At 41.1% G+C, this 16,737-nt stretch overlaps 1 protein-coding gene across 6 annotated transcripts; it reads right to left on the reverse strand.

The window, feature by feature from the left end:
- Positions 1-74: 74 nt before the first annotated feature.
- LOC135936935 (beta-1,4-glucuronyltransferase 1-like) lies at positions 75-13,856 on the reverse strand. Of its 6 annotated transcripts, XM_065479955.1 has the most exons (7): positions 5,075-5,267; positions 4,667-4,774; positions 3,976-4,138; positions 3,348-3,812; positions 2,180-2,587; positions 1,692-1,889; positions 75-1,031 (listed from the first exon to the last, which is right to left on the reverse strand). In XM_065479955.1, the coding sequence occupies exons 1-7, from the start codon at positions 5,146-5,148 to the stop codon at positions 834-836; spliced, it is 1,614 nt and encodes a 537-aa protein (XP_065336027.1). In that variant the 5' UTR covers positions 5,149-5,267; the 3' UTR covers positions 75-833. The 6 variants fall into 6 exon arrangements, with proteins under 6 accessions (XP_065336027.1, XP_065336056.1, XP_065336049.1 ...); XM_065479984.1 differs by lacking the exons at positions 4,667-4,774; positions 5,075-5,267 and adding an exon at positions 13,692-13,856; XM_065479977.1 differs by lacking the exons at positions 4,667-4,774; positions 5,075-5,267 and adding an exon at positions 12,946-12,986.
- Between the last annotated feature and the right edge of the window lie 2,881 nt (positions 13,857-16,737).

The following is a 16,737-nucleotide window of genomic DNA, read 5'->3' on the forward strand; positions in this document are numbered from 1 at the left end:
GCTTTAATAGGTTGCCAATTTTCCTAGAAATTTAAACGGCAACCAAGGAACATTTAGAATAAATAAAGAGCAAGTTAATTATAGAAACGGATTTTTATTAATGACTTGCATTAACGCAACATAAAGAGGGTCGTTGAAGAGAAAATTTGCTAATATCAGTTACAGGACAGTTGGACCTGTCTTGGAATAGTTAACATCATATTTTAAAGGAATAGCTCTCAAAATTCAGGCACGAAACAATTCGTTCAAACAGCAGTAATAACTTAAATACAACTTAGTAAAAATTCCTATCTCCCATCACTTCAAGAAATATAAAAATACTGCAAAAATGCACTTCGCAAATCCTGTTCTTAAAAAATATGTGTTTCAGTGCTGCAAGGCATCCACTCGATTTTTCTCAAGGCCTCACCTTGGACAGATATGTCATCGATTTTAATTCTAGACACCGCAACTGTGGTGCTTGGGCGAATGAAAAATGCACTCAGAAAATAGTCTTTAAACTCTTGAAGCCTCCTGAAAAGTTGATTTGTTTTTCTCATTTTGCAGCCTGCGTGAGCGAGGCAAGCGGAATAAATTAGATCACTACTGCGATATAGGCAAAAATCGTGTAAGGCACAGCGAATCATTCATTGTCAGTGAGTGTTTTATTTCTTGCGTTGACTCGGCGGGGATGCGGTGCCGCGACAAAGATCCGGCCTCCTATTGACTCGGACGATCCACGCGCCCAAAACGAATGCGGTCAGAGAGACCAGATCAAACGAGTCAAAATTGGCGAAGGTCGCGGCGGCACCGCGCACTCTGGTCCCTCTTAGCACCCTCAACCCCCGGCCAGATCACACGGTGCATCCCTTTCGGGTGCCGTAGAGCAGCTTGAGCTCGGGCAGGATCTGCTGCTTGATCAGCACCTGCGTCCGCTTCACGAACACGCTCCGCTCCTTGTCCTTGTGGTAGTACTTGATGCCCGGCCTGTGCACCAGGAACGCATTGTCCAAAATGTGGAACTCGTAGTTTAGCACGCACATCGCATAGCCCTGAAATTGCGAGAAAATCATTGCCACCAGAGTACTTTTTTCACATTAGGAAGGGCTACATGAATTCAATGGTTTCGCCACGGAATCCTAAGTTTCCTTGGTTATATTGATGAAATAAAATCCGTAAATTGTATTTCCTCGTTGCCAAGAGCGCGAACTTTGTTTCATTGACTACGTTCGGATTAACATCTGAAGCACTAATTTATTTGGGAGCTGCTTATTCTCCAGAAGTACATTTTTTAAAGTCGGCAAAATAAAATTGACGCTCTTGGCATCTTCTGGTTAGCTCTATGTTGGCCACGAGGAAACAAAATATCAAACATTTCATCGCAACGATAAAAAAGCTTAAAAATCATCACGTCCAGGGAATGTGTGGACGTTGTAAAAAATTCGTCATTTTCTTCTATGAATGAATTCTCGAATGTGACGTTCAATCAAGAAAACTAATTTATTGAAGGAAAAATAAACTGAAGTTTGGCGCATCTATGCCTCTCCCTTCCAAAAAAGTTCCCCTGACCAGTGTATAGTTGTTTCAGGTAATCAACCCTTCTAGTGCAGAAAAAATGTGTAAATGTGTCCTTTGGCGTGAGTTGTTCAGAAATCTTTGTGAACGCGTAGTTTCAAATATTTCATCACTGAGATATTTGCAAAAAATATCACCTGGGTCATTTTGTCGCTCATGCCTTCCCAGGAGAGCCTCTCGTCGTAAGGCGGCTCTTGCTTCGTTCCAATGTAAATGGGCTCCCAATGCAAGAAGCGACCAGTACGTTGACCCACGTGGAAGACGTGCAGCCCCTCAGACTGCTTCAACGCCATCCATTCGGCTGCCTTAGGCACGTTGTGACAATTCGGGCACACCTAACGACCATCAATTTAATTAAATCAAGAATAATTCAAATCCATAAATAAATTTAAACGTTTTTCAGGTAAAAGCTAATTTTTCAAAAGTATATTCAAAGTAAATAATTTTAAGGCAAATTCCCTGGAATATAATTGAATTTATTGAGGGCTGAAATGTGTTTAAAGTAACAAGATTTTTATCCGCATTTCTGAATTTTATTCAAATTGAATTAATTAATCAGAATTGTAAATTTTAATTTTTCCAGGATGATTTCCATTCAGCAGCAAGATCAAATTAAGTATCTTACGTGTTTGTGAAAGGGCACGGCGTCCTTGCTGGCAAGCATTGCGGCGAGCTGCGTTTTATTTTGTGGCATCGAGCTGTTCTCCTTGACCTCGAAGATGCTGAGCGGATAGACCTTGGGCGGCGACGGTTTTTTGGTCACGTTAGCTTTTTGCTGCTGCAAGAGGTGGCCGTGCACCATGCCCAGGAAGTCGGGGATGACGCCAGGATTGGGGTACAGCTCAACGTCGGAGGCGAGCACAAAGTGCGTGAGCGCTTCCTCGCGCGCCACGTTGCGGCCCACGTTCACCGGGTACAGGATCTTGTGGGTGCTCTTGTAGCTCACCTGGCCCAGCCCGGCGGCCTGCTCCAGGCTCAACGAGCAGTTGGCCTTTGGAAGATGCGAGAAGCCGTCAACGGCTGGTCGCGGCACCTGAATTAAAAAAAATAGATTATTAACATTTTGTAAGATTTGGTTGATAAGTTTTTTTTCATTTCGATATTTGATTTAAATGAAATTCTAGAATTTTTTACTTGCAAAAAATATCTTTCAAGAGAAATGTAATAGATCAACACAAATAGGGCACCGTCTTAACTGATAAGTGCTATATTGCGGCGTCAACATATTTGCCTTTGGAATGACGAGACAAGCATTCAGGGCAACATAAATCAGTTTTTACAAGCCGCTGACTTATCTCCACTCGTTTCTATTTATATTTATCAACCAAAAAATATTTCCTCTTTATATTATTCTGCTGGATACCAAAATTTATTATTTCATCGTCCAAATATTGACATACAACTGGTTTATCAGATATTTTTTATACGAAAGTTTTGATAAAATAACAGTTCAAATTTATCTATTAAACAGGACATTTTCTACTCTCATAGAGTCAATTTACCCACAACTTTAAAAGCTCTCAGGCTTCTCGTTGCATTAAATAATTAAAAAAAACGTTTCGTCAGTCAGAAAGAACAAGCTCATCAAGATCTAAATATCCTTGCCAAGGAGGGCGCGAGTTTATTTTGAAAGTACAAGTCCGGCAAAAATCATGCCCCCCCCCCCCCAGACTTGAAAATTTCTCTAATTGGTTTGTGTTGCATGATAGCTTCCCTAGTTAGTGCAAGTAAATTTATTTAGATTTTTTAAAGTTATTTTATAGTCAATTTCTAAACCATTATTATTAGTTTACCGTTTTGGGAACGTGTTTGGCGGGGAAGTAGAAATGGAATGTGACGTGTTGCCGGACGAGGTGGGCACTAGGACCGCAGTGACGCACATGCTGGATGGCGGCGAGCGCTGGCGTCCAGTCGGCGCCGGGCGCAAACACGGACATAGCGACCGGCCCCTGCCAGCGCTTGAGCAGCGGCACCAGGTTGTCGAGGAAGGTGTGGTCGCCGTGAGTCGTGTAGGTGACCGAGTCGGCGCAACCTGGCTGCCGCTCGGCCCGCACGTAGTTGTAGAGCACCCAGAATTCGCCTCGCTGGCCATAGCGCGCCGTCGCCACACCATCCACGCAGCCCAGCAGCTGTTGCAGCGAAACCTCCGGCACAGCCGCGGCCGTCGACGCCGGCGCTTCTGACGACGCTAGCACCTCACGAACGTACTCTAGGTTGCGCCCTGTGTTGCCTGCTGACACATGTACCGAGCCCGACACCTGCAACACACAAAATGATTTTCTTTAGATATTTATTAATAAAAGCAGATAACGTCGTGTTATTGAAAGAGTCAAATTAAAAATTATTTGGGTGTTAAAAAAACGGAAATTTGGTCGGAGTTATCTATTTATAATGTAATCAACGGATTTAAACTGGTCTCACCGTCGGGCTGAGGAAGGTGTTGAGGGCGTAGAGCGAAACAAAGACGAGCGAGCCCGCCAGGAGGCCTGATGTCAGCTTTTTCGACCGGATCATTTTGGCGGCTCCGGACTTGCAAAACCTGAGGTCATCTCGGCCGCTGCACCAGCATGTCTCAATCTGCCACCTGCAAAAACAACCAGCAAATTTTGACATGCTGAACTCCTCGAGCAGAAATAAATGCCATTTTCCTAGCGCTACATAAATCGATTCCGGCCGTGCCGTAACACGCACAAACACAATTACTTAATCGGCAACATGGTGAATATTTGATAAAAGGTCAGCTTCCGTCCGCGCCACAATAATTATTGCTGCGCTCAGCTTTTTCCGCGCGCGCATTCTTATACCGAAGCCTTTCGTTTTGCGGGCGCGAGCATGACGTTGGCGGAAATAAAGAACACGATTAATTTGTGTAGTGGTGGAAAATGCCGTGTCGGTCGGGGCAGCAGGGAAAAACGTGCGTTGCGTAGGCGTGTCCCTCGCGTGTCCGAGGTCCGTATCATCCCTTATGTGTCGTCGCAACATTTCACACATGCACACGTGCTATCTAATTGGACTGTCGGCGTAACACTGAATCCAGATCTATCGTTTCCAGAAAAGTTTGAGTTATTTCACAATTTTTTCTTGATCCTATATGTGCTCAGCTAATTCTCACCGGGTTTCAATAACACCGCCAACCGGATAACAAGGGTCCCGAGTGACCGCAGAGGTGTTTGGGCCCAATATGACTATCTTTTCGCCTCCCCCGCACCGAGGTCTTTGACTGAAATGCCAGAAATTTGTCCCTTCTCACCGCTGGAAAGGTGAGAAAAGAAACGCCTCCTACCAGCCCTGTGAGCTATTTGAGGATTTTGAGTCACTTAAATATATAACCAATTTTTGCCATCTCTGACAATGGGCAGCCATAATATAATAATAGATCCCCGAATTGCTCAAATACCTCCCTCTTATTGCGTCGGTACTCAAAGGAATGCTTTAACAATGCGAGCCAACGGGTGGTTTCATTTCTCAAAGACCCCTTTTGTCTGCAAAAAGGTCAAAGACCGACGAGACAATATCTTACCTTGGCCACGAAAGAATGAAAAAATAAACGAAACGAGGGAGCAGAAACGCAAATTTAAAGTAACGATTTGCCATCGCCGTGTAGCTCGACACGAAAACGCGCACGAGGCCCAAGACGAATCGATTCGGCCACTGGGTAATGAGCAGCTAACTGCGACCCTCGAGTTTAAACAAGCTTCGGCAAATGACTGCGGCATAAGCCGTGGTTAAGTTGAAAACCGATCTACTCGGCTTGCCTCTGCAGTTAGAAACGGAAACGCCACACAATCTTGCGATAAATTATATCTAGAGTAATTCCTCGTGGCAGCAAAATTATATGTGTATATTGATAGCTTTCACTGTGATAGAAGTTACTGACTGATGCTGCGCTAACATTCGGCACTACAAAACGTGCCGTTATTATAGAATTCAGGAAAGAAAAAATAATTAGGTTACAAAGGGCACCCATACTGATCTTTGTTCTTTGTAAGAATATCTTGCTTAACATCAGCGAAAGACTGATTAAATTTTATTTCCGATCATAACCAATTTCAAACCTTTCCCGTCTTCACAAATGTTGCGAATTTCGACAAGGAAAATAAGGGTGTATGGAATAATTGAAGGATTGCGATCGGCGGCGCAGAAATAAACTTAAGTGCAGTTGGCGAGAAGGAATTTGTCTGCGCCTGGCCGGCCGGTGGCTCGACGAGTCTTTGAACGCCCTTGACTCGGCCGACCTTTGAGCAACAACCTGGCCAAGGTAGTCGCTCCATCGCTCTGCCTGCCGCCTCCGGCCTCGCCAAACGCAATTACTGCCATGCCGCCGACAGACGCAATACACACAGAATCCAAAAGGACGCTTTTGTCTCCTCGCGCCGGAGAAAATCGGAAAAGTGCGGCCCAATATAACGGGTCCAAATGCAATCCAATATCTGCTTGCGGTCGACCACCTGGACAGCAAATTTATCTTCCGAAATAGACCTATTCAAAGAGATGGAACTCAATCATCAACAGAAAAGATGCTGCAGCGAGACGAGTAACTCTATGATAGACATTCCAAAGACCAACTCACTCTCAGGGTGGAATTTTCTTGCTGCCAGTTTTTTACCGCTGTTTTATTACTTTATACCAATTTCTTGCGCAACAAATGCAAGAAATTCATTTTTCTAGCAAAAATCCTAAATTTCGGTTGTATCTGCTGCTTTGAAGACTTGTACAATTAAAAACATCTGAATTCTGCTCTTTATTTCACCAGAGTTTTCTCAAGTCGAGTTCAAAATGTATTAAATTTAAATGCAATTAATAACTGCTGACCATAGTAAAATTGAAAAAGGCAATGCACTGCAATTTAAAAATGAAGGTTATTTGTTATTTGCAACTCTGCTGACTGTCAGAGAATCGGAAAAAAATTGCCTCCTCACCAGTCTAGAAGTCTTGATTGATTTCCTACTTCTTTGTTTTAATAAAATCATCAGCAAGATCAATAAGGAATATATTTATTTATTTATTCTGTTCAAACAGATCAATCAGATGCCAACCTTCGGCGTGAATTGCAGCGAGACAACGAGGATATAGCTAAACAATTAGACACTGTATTGAGGCTATTTAAAATGCAAATGCGGCGAAGTAGATCAGTTGCAACTACTGCCGAAGGTTGGTAGGTAATTAATCAGCCACGCAGGCCGCGAGTCAAAAGCCGCGCGTGGAGGAAAATGAACTCGATGGCGGCGGCGGTGGCGGCGACGGCAACAATGAACTAACGAACGCGCTTTTCGTCGCTGCACCGCACTGATCAATTAAGGCGAACGAAATGGAGCCGCCAAGGATGTTCACCCTGCGTGTCGTGTTGGCTGCTGCTCTTTTGCATTCGACCTAGCGGTACCCTCAGAGCCAGCCAGCCAGCCTGCCAGCCACTCAGCCAGCCAGCGAAACCACAAAGCGCGCCTTATTCTCTATTTCGCTCAGCAATAAGAACGTATGTGCACCGATTTGTAATAGACCATTGTCCTTGGTGCCAATTGCGTTTTGCGCTCGGTACGAAATTTATTGCAACAACTGGCCAGGCCAAAATTCAATAATATTTCTCGACTTTCTAATCCAATTTTGGTTTACCAAGCGGAATTTAAGTGGATTGATACAGGGTATCATTAAAAATTAATTTTAAATAGCTGTTGATCTAATTGTTGGTCTAAATAATAATCTGATACAGTGTGGAATAGTGACATCAGGTCAAAGCAACAGTTGAATTTAAAATTTTAAACGGTTTGTCAATGTAGTATTTATATTCCTTTCGCTTTGATTTATGCAATGGTGTGCGAACTATGAGCTGAATTTCCCTTCAACTGAAATAAATCGTAATTTTGCTCAAAGGAGACAGTGCTCACCGCTTGATTGGTAAGCTGTATGCTAACCTTTTCACAGAAATTTAAACGGCAACCTGTGAAAATGTAAGCTCTTCCCCAATAATTAACAAAAGGTATAAATAATTTTCAGAATTTTGGCGAAAACATCCAATTATATCAGCTGTTTACAAGTTATCGCTAAATTAAATATTTGATTGCTGTGCTCTAGTTTGTTCCTCAAATATTGGTTCCTCGTATCATTTCATATTTTTAATAATGCGAAACATTCCCTACACAATTGAGGCGAAAGCCGTGATTTAAAAACGGGACTGCTTATTGGAATCACATTTCGCAAGTGCAAGACGCCAGGTGTGTTTTACTCGTTTATCACGAATCCGATCCAAATTGAGCAATAGTTCGTGACGCATGTATGAAATTAATTTTGCTGCCAAAAAATTATTCAGTGAATTCCAATGTTACGCTTGCAAAAAAGGAATGATTTCAGAGGAAAAATCGAGCCCTTCATATCGATTTTTGGACAACTTTATGTCCTTGTCACGCACAGACAAATTTTATGTCATCTCCACTTCTCACGAGAGCTCAGCTATTAAAATCGAAGACTTGTGTCGACCGCAGAGAACAACCAGCACACGATACACTTTTATTTGCAAGGACGTGACGTTGCAATTACGACACTTGCTCCCAATTCATGCAAAAAAGTGCAAAAATGCAACTCGCTCAACAGAAATAACAAACACTCGTTTGCTCGATTTACGGAAGCTTGGCCGACAGAGCGTGGCGAAAGACATTCTTCCGCTTAATTATTGCGGTGCGATATAATTTCCCGAGAGGAGATAAAAAAAATGAAATAATTACTATAGCGGAAACGCAAGGATGTGAAGTTGGAATTGGATTAGATGAGCCAAAAGGTGTGGCAATTTTTATTTGTCAACATGGAAGGAAGTAGATTCCTTCAAGAAATTCTGCGTATGTTCATCCTGAATTAATTCCGGAAATTTCTCGATGATGGTGTGCTTGGAAATTGATTAATTTTCTTGGCTACCTCGTGCGTGGATTTCCTCATGCTTAACGAGAATTAGATTTTTCCATGTAGCGCGACCAAGCATCCTTTTATGAGTTCAACAGCTTCACGGTTTTCCGCAAAATTAAGAACAAGGAAAGTCTTATTTTACTATGTGCGAGATTCTTGTTGCGGTTTTGGCTGCTAGTTTGTTTTGTTAAAAATAACTTAAGAGTTGCATCTTATCTGTTTTCATGCGTTAATAAAAGTTCAGTCGTTGGCTTAATAATGAAATTATTACACGAGACCCTAAAGAGTGGTAAAGTTTCTGCTCATTACTTTAAGCACCCTTTGACAAAACACCCCCTGAATAATACGATGCCTTATATTCTATCTGGGGAAAATGCGGTAAAAAATGGTGACAGTGAATTACTTATCCATTTTATTTTTATTCAAATAGATTTTAAAAGTGCCCCTAAGAGATAACTTTAAAGAATTTGGCTTTCTAATTCCAAAAATTCTCTGTTGGTACATTGAATTTAAGAAAAAATTCAAAATCACTTTAAATGAACAAAACACGCATTTTGGCAACCGTCAAAGTTCCATCCAGATCCTTTAGGGCCTGGCCCAACCCCTTATTTGGGGAGGTTGGATTTTTTAAAACATTTTCTTCATTTCTGGTTCTACCTCATTTCTAATATTTCTAATTTCATACGGAAGAAATCGTAAGAAATCCGGATGTGGTCAAGAGCTTTTAATTTCGGAGAAAAATGGCAAACTTTGAATTTAAATTGTAGAGAGGTCCTCTTTTGATTTGAAAATATTGTTTAAACAAACAATTTGATCAACTGCTAACAGCTAAATAATTTCAATTGCTGCAGTGTATCGATCCACTTTAAACTGGTCGCCGAAATTTAAAAAAGCGTTTTTCGCCAAACGGAAACCGCGCATTCAGACTTCAACACAGCCTATGGCAAATAAATTAATAAAAAATGCGCTTGCCGAAGGGACCAATGTAATAAAATCCGCGCTCATCCATCATCATGAACTCATCCGGCCAAATTCGGCCTTGCCAATAAGCGCAAACATGTACGATGTGACTGGATATTACACCGCGGGTCGGGGCTGTCGGAGAGAAACCGCGTCTCAGTTGATGGTGGGATGATTCACCTTCGGCGGCGGTCGCAAGCCTTTCGTCACACCTTCGCCTCTTTTCCTTGCAATTTATTTATTTTATTTGCGATCGGTGCGTTTGTTTGGCCAGCTGCACACGTGCGAGCGAAACCTTTTTGCGCCGTCTCGCCGCGTCGCAACCCCCGCAATGCCGAGCGTGAAATCTCGACCGCACCAGTCTCCCGCATGATGCACGATTTACGTACGCTTGCTTGCTTCGAATTTAAAATATTTTGACTCGAGAAAAATAATCAAAGACACAATAAACAGTAATTGATTTTTTAGTTTGATTATGTCATTTCTTCCAAGAAAATAACATTACTTAAAAACACGATTTCTTTGGAACTTGAAGAGATTTTGAAATCACGCTATAGATTCTTACTGATTATTGATACAACTTTTCTCTGTGTGACATGAAAAGTAGTTCCGCCCATTTGTCTTGGACAGACACAAGGGAAACCCACATAAATGTTCCTTCTTGTGACAAATTTCCCAAAAAATAAATTTTGCTTGAATAAATTGAATACCAAAAGTTGATTAGAAGTTATAGGTGCATTACATGCCCCTCAAAAAATGGGACAAAATGGTTTTGTTTGACTTTGTCTTTTAATATATCGGCGTACGCGGGCACTCAACTTTTGTCTGAGTTGTTCGTTATCATTCAGCATTTTTTTCATATAAGATCTTACTTAAATATGTTATAAGGCTCAAAAGCATTGCTTTAAATGATAACCGCAATACCACTTCACAGAGCGGTGATGTTAATTGCCCCTATATACTAATGATAAGATTGAGCTCTCAATTCTGCTGATGACACGGTTATAACGATTTTATAGCAATGTTTAATTGGAAAACGGTTCTCGGCTTGAGACGAATCGGAAAAATTGGATTTTAGACAGAGAGTGCAGCCATACGTGCCTCACCTTGGGGCAGTCGAGCGTGTGTTTTCTTTTCTTTTCTTCGCTGCCGGGTACAAGGCCGCTCTTCACTCACTCGCGGCCCTCTTCGACTTCGATGATGATTATTATTTACACGATTGCCACACCGAAATCGACACACAATAGTTGCAACGGCAGTCCGCGCGACACATCAAAGCTCTCTCGACTAATCTCAGACTCGAGTGGCCCGAGTGGGCGTCGCTTTCGCTCCACATAACTGTTTTCGCCAAAACGCTTCCAAGCTGCCGGCGGAAAAATTCGCCAACAGTTAGCAAGTGATTATAAATTGACACGCCTTTAACAATGATTCTTTGTCAGGTCGCTCAATCGAATAAAATAAAATAAAATAATAAAATAGATAAGAAGCTGAGGATTTTTTTGTAGCCATAAGGACAATAAATTATTTACACACGTGTTGCACCCAAGCCGGAGGGCAACAAAACCTTGAAAGGTCTTTCCTTGTCGGCGTGGCGTCATTCTGATGGGAGAGTCGAATTTCCTATTGAAACCATTCCCGCATATTGATCGGAGAGGATGTTTATCTAAGAGGGAAAAAATCAATCGATTGAACAGATAACAATTTGTTTAATCCCCATCAAACAAGGCAATACACTCATTGCTTATCTCAAGAGATCTCGGGATGGAAAGACAAAAAAACTGAGATTTGCAGAGCAATTCTAGCCAATGTTGGGACGGCAAAGATGATTAATCAAAATTGAATCAAGTACGCCTGTTTCTGATTATATTTCCAACGTAGAAAGCAAATATTTTCAAACATATATTCTGCTTTCAATCTGCCGGGCAGCTGGGTCGCAGCCGCTTATATGAAAATGAATTAAAAGGGGGCGACGGAGGGCGACTGGCAAGTCACGTTGCGCAAAAGGGATGACATGTGTCGGGAGAGCGAAACTGGCGCACGCACGCACCGCCGAATAAGTAAAAACAAAACACATTACTCGTACTCGATATGCGCCCCAACGTCGTACTCGGGGCGAGCGAAGAAACAAACCGCCCACCACCTCCTGCCTGCCTTTTATCGCCGCTTCCGGCTGAAGGGCGAAGTTAATCTCTTTGAAGGAGCGCCGACACGCCACCCTCAGGCAAGCAGAGACACCCTCGGAGTCAGGGTGCGTTTCGTACCTGCGGCAACGACGGGTTCCTCCTGCGAGCGATCCTTCTGGCCGAGCACTGACAATAGAGTTGCGTCGAGTCTGCATAGAGTCGACTCGAGTCTTATCCCCTCCTTTAGCCGCCGACACGTGACTCGGCCCTCACTCCGAGAGGCAGCACAATGCAACAGTGACAAGTCGAAGGCACTGATTGTGAATGCTGTCCTTAACTTGCATTTAACGAAATAATTAGGAAATGATTAGATGAAAATTAAAAAAATTAACTTCCGAGTTGTTTGCTTGAAATAAATGATCTTTGATACGTTTACTCGGAAAATAATTGATAATTTAAAAAAATAATCAATTTGAGAACTAAACACTTGATACTGGATGCTTTTTGTGATTTAAATTTTTTTTATAGCAAAAATTCATCATCAGTGTTTGCAAAATGCAGATAACGCATGGTCAGTGAGCAATTTTTTTTAATCTAAGTACAATTATTGTCAATATTGAAAATTAATATTTTATTTTATTTAGAATTGTCCAAATAAATATTAAAATAGAGTGCATAGTGCCCGCATTAATGCAGCATGTTTTTGTGTATGTTTATAACTCCTTGCATGGGCGATTCGGGTGGTGAGGGGTGGTCACCCCCTTAATTGTATAAGCAATTCTGTGCATGCGGCGCGGAGAAGGGCCACTTTTCGTGCTTGGCTCGCGTTTTGTTGTTCGCCGACCCCGTAGACGTTCTGATAACAAGTCATCGATCTTTTTATTTTCAGCCCTTCACATGCGATTTTAGGCTTTGTTCTGCTCGTGTGCGTCATTTCGGGCGCGATTTATCAAGGGTGAACGCTGCAGCAATCCTATTTCTGGAATAACTGCGCGTTTCAATAATAGCCCAGCAATAAAATGCCTTAAAAGAGGCAGATTCTGAGTTTTGATAATTTTTTCCTTGTGAGTGTGTCCGAGGCAATTGAGTGGAGGGGGAGCCAAGTGAAATCTAGGAAAAGAAAAAAATTGACACAAGAAATTTTTGTTTTCTAATAAGAAAAATATTCCACTGCAACTTTTGCCTTAAAATACTTATACAGAATGTAATTTAGGTAGAAATGCAATGATTTCTCTATAAAGATGTTTTAATACAATTAAGGTAATATAGAGTTATGTACGTCACGGGAAGGGGTAAGAGGCGACATTCTTTGATTTCATAAGTGTTCTCTTTTTATTTGAGTGGAGCAATTTAGTTCAAAACACCCGGTGATCTAGAATCCTCTGTTTTTTAAGTGTGGATTTAGATTTGTGCGCACCGCTGTCGAGAAGCCTCAGGGGCCATAACAGGTGCTGTTCTCATCAATTATTCACTCTTGCCGCACACATCCTGATTAAGTAACTCATGCAGTAACAAGCCATGATTCTTTTCGGAAATCTATAAGCGAAAAATGGCAGGCGTTGTTAAAAAAAGCAAAATTGATTTAAACCAAACAATTGCGTGGCAAGGAATTCACGAGATTTGCTCTGAAGAGTTTGGCGGGTTCAGCACAGTGGCTCTTTCAAACCTGAGTCGCCATCCTGTAGATAAGGAAGGAACTATACGCGCAGATCAGGTGTGATCTAACTCACCTTTCTCAGGTGACTGACACGCAAATAAAAAAAAACCATCACCTCTAGTATTCCCTTGACAATTCCTATATTATACAAAATATTTTACTAGTCTCCAGGAAATGAACATTGAATTAAGCCAAGAACCATTGCTAACACAATCAAGACACAAAAATCTTCTAGATAAAACTTTGACAGGGTAAGAGGTCACAAATTTCAATTGAATGGACCGTGTGTAATAAAAAGGCCTGGCAAGACGTCACATCGAATTGACCCTCCCGCTCTAGCTGCGAAGAGGCCTCTGATGCAAAGGAATAAGCGCACGCGAAAACAACAAGTGGGCCGAGGACGCGCGGTGCTTTCGCGGTGCGAGAAGAAAACGGAGCCGAAACCGCGAACGGGGGCTTTGCGCAAGGCTGGCCCTTGACATCAGGGGTGGCTGCGGCTGTCTCACCTGCTGTTGCGGCTGCTGGGCGACTCGTTCATCTCTGCCAAGGCGCATTTCCGACGAGCAGCTGGTCAGGGTATCTTTGCTCGCAGCCAGCCAGGGTGGACTAGCTAATAAGCTCGCAGAGAGGAGCCGACCTGAGCCGAGCTGCGACGAGAGCGACTGCACCGCTCCGAGGACCCACAGAGGCGGCTGCGGGCCGAGGCGGGCGGGCGGGCAGGCGGCAGGAAGTGTCCGTTTGCCGTGTGACCTCGTTCGCGCTAATCCCATTTGGAGCACAGTCTGACACACGCACCAAAGGAAGCAAGGAATGCGTGTGCAAACTTGTGTTTCTCACCATAGCGTGCACCAACACTTTCTTTTTGTTGGGCTTCAGTGTATTTTTGGGTCTTTTTCCTGTAAACAACATCAGCTCGTACCTCATACTATCGTTTCCTCATTTTCTATGCAAATAGCTGTGCACCGTAATACCCTTAGATATATTTGTGCTTAATTGTCCTTCTCGTCTTTCAAATTGTTTTCAGGTAATTCAGCATTTACTATTATGGCCTCATCAAATTAAGAAATGGTTGGGAAAACATAAAAAATGCTAGTTTTATGGTTATATACGGCTTATGAGCTGTAGAGAGATATTATGAAAAAAATCATTTTTACCTTCACTAGAAATACTCTCTAAAAATTGGGAAAGACCTCAGGTTGCCGTATCAAGTTTCAAAATTTGCATTATCGAACGGTGAGCATGCACTGTCTCCCGCTTGAAAATCATTATTTATTTCGCCAGAAGAGAAATTTATCTCATTATTGGCACACCGTTGGGTGGATCGCGACGAGAGGAATCAAAATGAACGAAAAAATCATAGACAAACGCACCGTTTAAATTTCGAGAAATTTGGCAAATTTTGAAATTTAACAATTACTCATTGTCAGTCCTGATTTTACTATCGCACATTGAAGAGATAAACTTTTGCTAAATTCCACAAGAAATGGTCACAATAAACCAATATGTATTTAATTTATTGCTAAAGCAAACAATGCAAAACTTTACAATGGAAAATAGAGACCAGGAAACGACCTCGCACCCTAATCAATTGTTGAGATAAATTATTGGGTTTTAAACTGTTTGATAAAGAGAAGCGTTGGCAACAGTTTGAAACCAACAATTAACCTAACAATCCTGGATCCAAAGTCGTATCCTGCAATAGTCTCTGCTTTTCTTAAACATTGTAAAATAAAATTTAACAAAAATATAATATATATTATTTTAAGTGGAATGATACAGGGCAACAATTGAAAATTACTTGATTTGTTGGATGCCATAAACAATTGATCGATAAACAATCTGTTCAACAATTTGCAATAATAAAAAATAACCTTCCTACAGTAAAAATTCAAATTTTGCCGATTTTCTCCAAAATTTACAGTGCTTGAACATATTTTCTTGGCATATTCCGATTCCTCTTGCCAAGATCTGTCCAACGGTGTATGCCACTTATTGGGGAAACTCTTGGTTTTGAAATAAAATCGGATTTCAAGTAAAGAGACAGCCATTACCATTTGAAAAGCACGGTAACTTTCCAGTCAATTTTCACAAAAAATTACAGCGTTCCTTAGGTCAATTTAGGCTTTAACTGAATCCTAAGGGGCGAGTTTATGCATTGGCAACAAGCATTTTCCATTGCAGTATCATTCCTCTTTAATAGTTTTTGCTTCACATTTATTGCTTGTATTTCCTCTTCTTCGTAATTTTTTATAGCGCTGACAATTAGCAGCAACAATAAAAAGTATATATCCCAATATCATTAACAGGAGTATGATATGATAAAATAATTACAAAGAAAAAATATTCATTCTTATCTGTCGCGTTTTGTGTGGGGAGCGCAAAAAGCATTAACATCTTAACCTTAAACTTGCATCATTGTGATGGTATAGCTATGGTAATTATCACGGTCAAAAGAGCTGATTTATATTGACTCGAAATGCTGCAAAAATAGTTCTTCCGTCCAGATTTCCTTGTTGAAAAAGCAATATTTAAAAAGATGATTTTAATTTTACACCTTTTATTTTCAACGTGTTGAAAACTTATATGTGACCTTTCTAGATCTGCTTTATGGTCACCGCGTTCAAGCACCGAACAAAAGAGTCAAGAAACTTCGAATTCATTAACCTTCTTATTTTAATTAGCGTTGCATGAGCAATGTTAACGTTAGCGTAATAAATCATGAAATCGAGATGCTCGCAGATTGCGAGGTTGGTTTTCCACCGGAGGCAAGGTACGGTAAATAATGTGTGTCCTTTTGATGGTTGGCAAAAGCAGAGTCAGGTCATTTACTAATAAAATAAATACCATAGAAATTAACGTATTTTTAATAAACATTCATAACTGATCAATTTTGTAGATAATTTATTGCTTTGAGTTTAACAAGAAACCTACAGTTTGAGGAATTGAAAAATTGAATCGAACCTTTTTATGCTGCCTTTCGTTATGTACTAATAATTATTGCAGAAAAACTGGCTTCACAGTACAGTACGAATTTGTACATTTTTATTTCCACAAAAAGCCAAGGTTTACACAATAAAATTGTTTGTTCGGGTTTCCAGGACCAGTTTTTTCATAACGATTAGATATTGTATGCATTTTTTCTAAAATCTATGAAAAATGTTAGTCAAAAGAAGGCTCTGTTTGCCGAATTCCCCTCGGAATTCTGTGAAAAAGTATTGATGGCAAGTTTGCAGTGATCAGTGATTTTAATCGTTTGTGATTTCGGCTCAGTGTGACGACAGATTATTGATATAATGATCGTTTTTGCTATATTGTGCTAGCTCTGTATGATGTTTCTTTGAATTGTTCTAATTTTTATTACTACTATAATGTGCATGACTTAGACGATGCAAGGATTTAATAAAAATAAATACATAATATTTATCTGCACTTCTCTTTACTACCTCCTTTCAAAAAAATTATGATCGTGTTTTTTTAGGAAAACTAGTACAAAAACAAGTGAGAATTTACTCGCACTTAGTAGGAAAAGCATTCTCGAGCAGCATAAGCGAA

Source organism: Cloeon dipterum, chromosome 1 (assembly GCF_949628265.1).
Source record: "Cloeon dipterum chromosome 1, ieCloDipt1.1, whole genome shotgun sequence".
In the NCBI taxonomy this organism is placed as follows: Eukaryota; Metazoa; Arthropoda; class Insecta; order Ephemeroptera; family Baetidae; genus Cloeon; species Cloeon dipterum.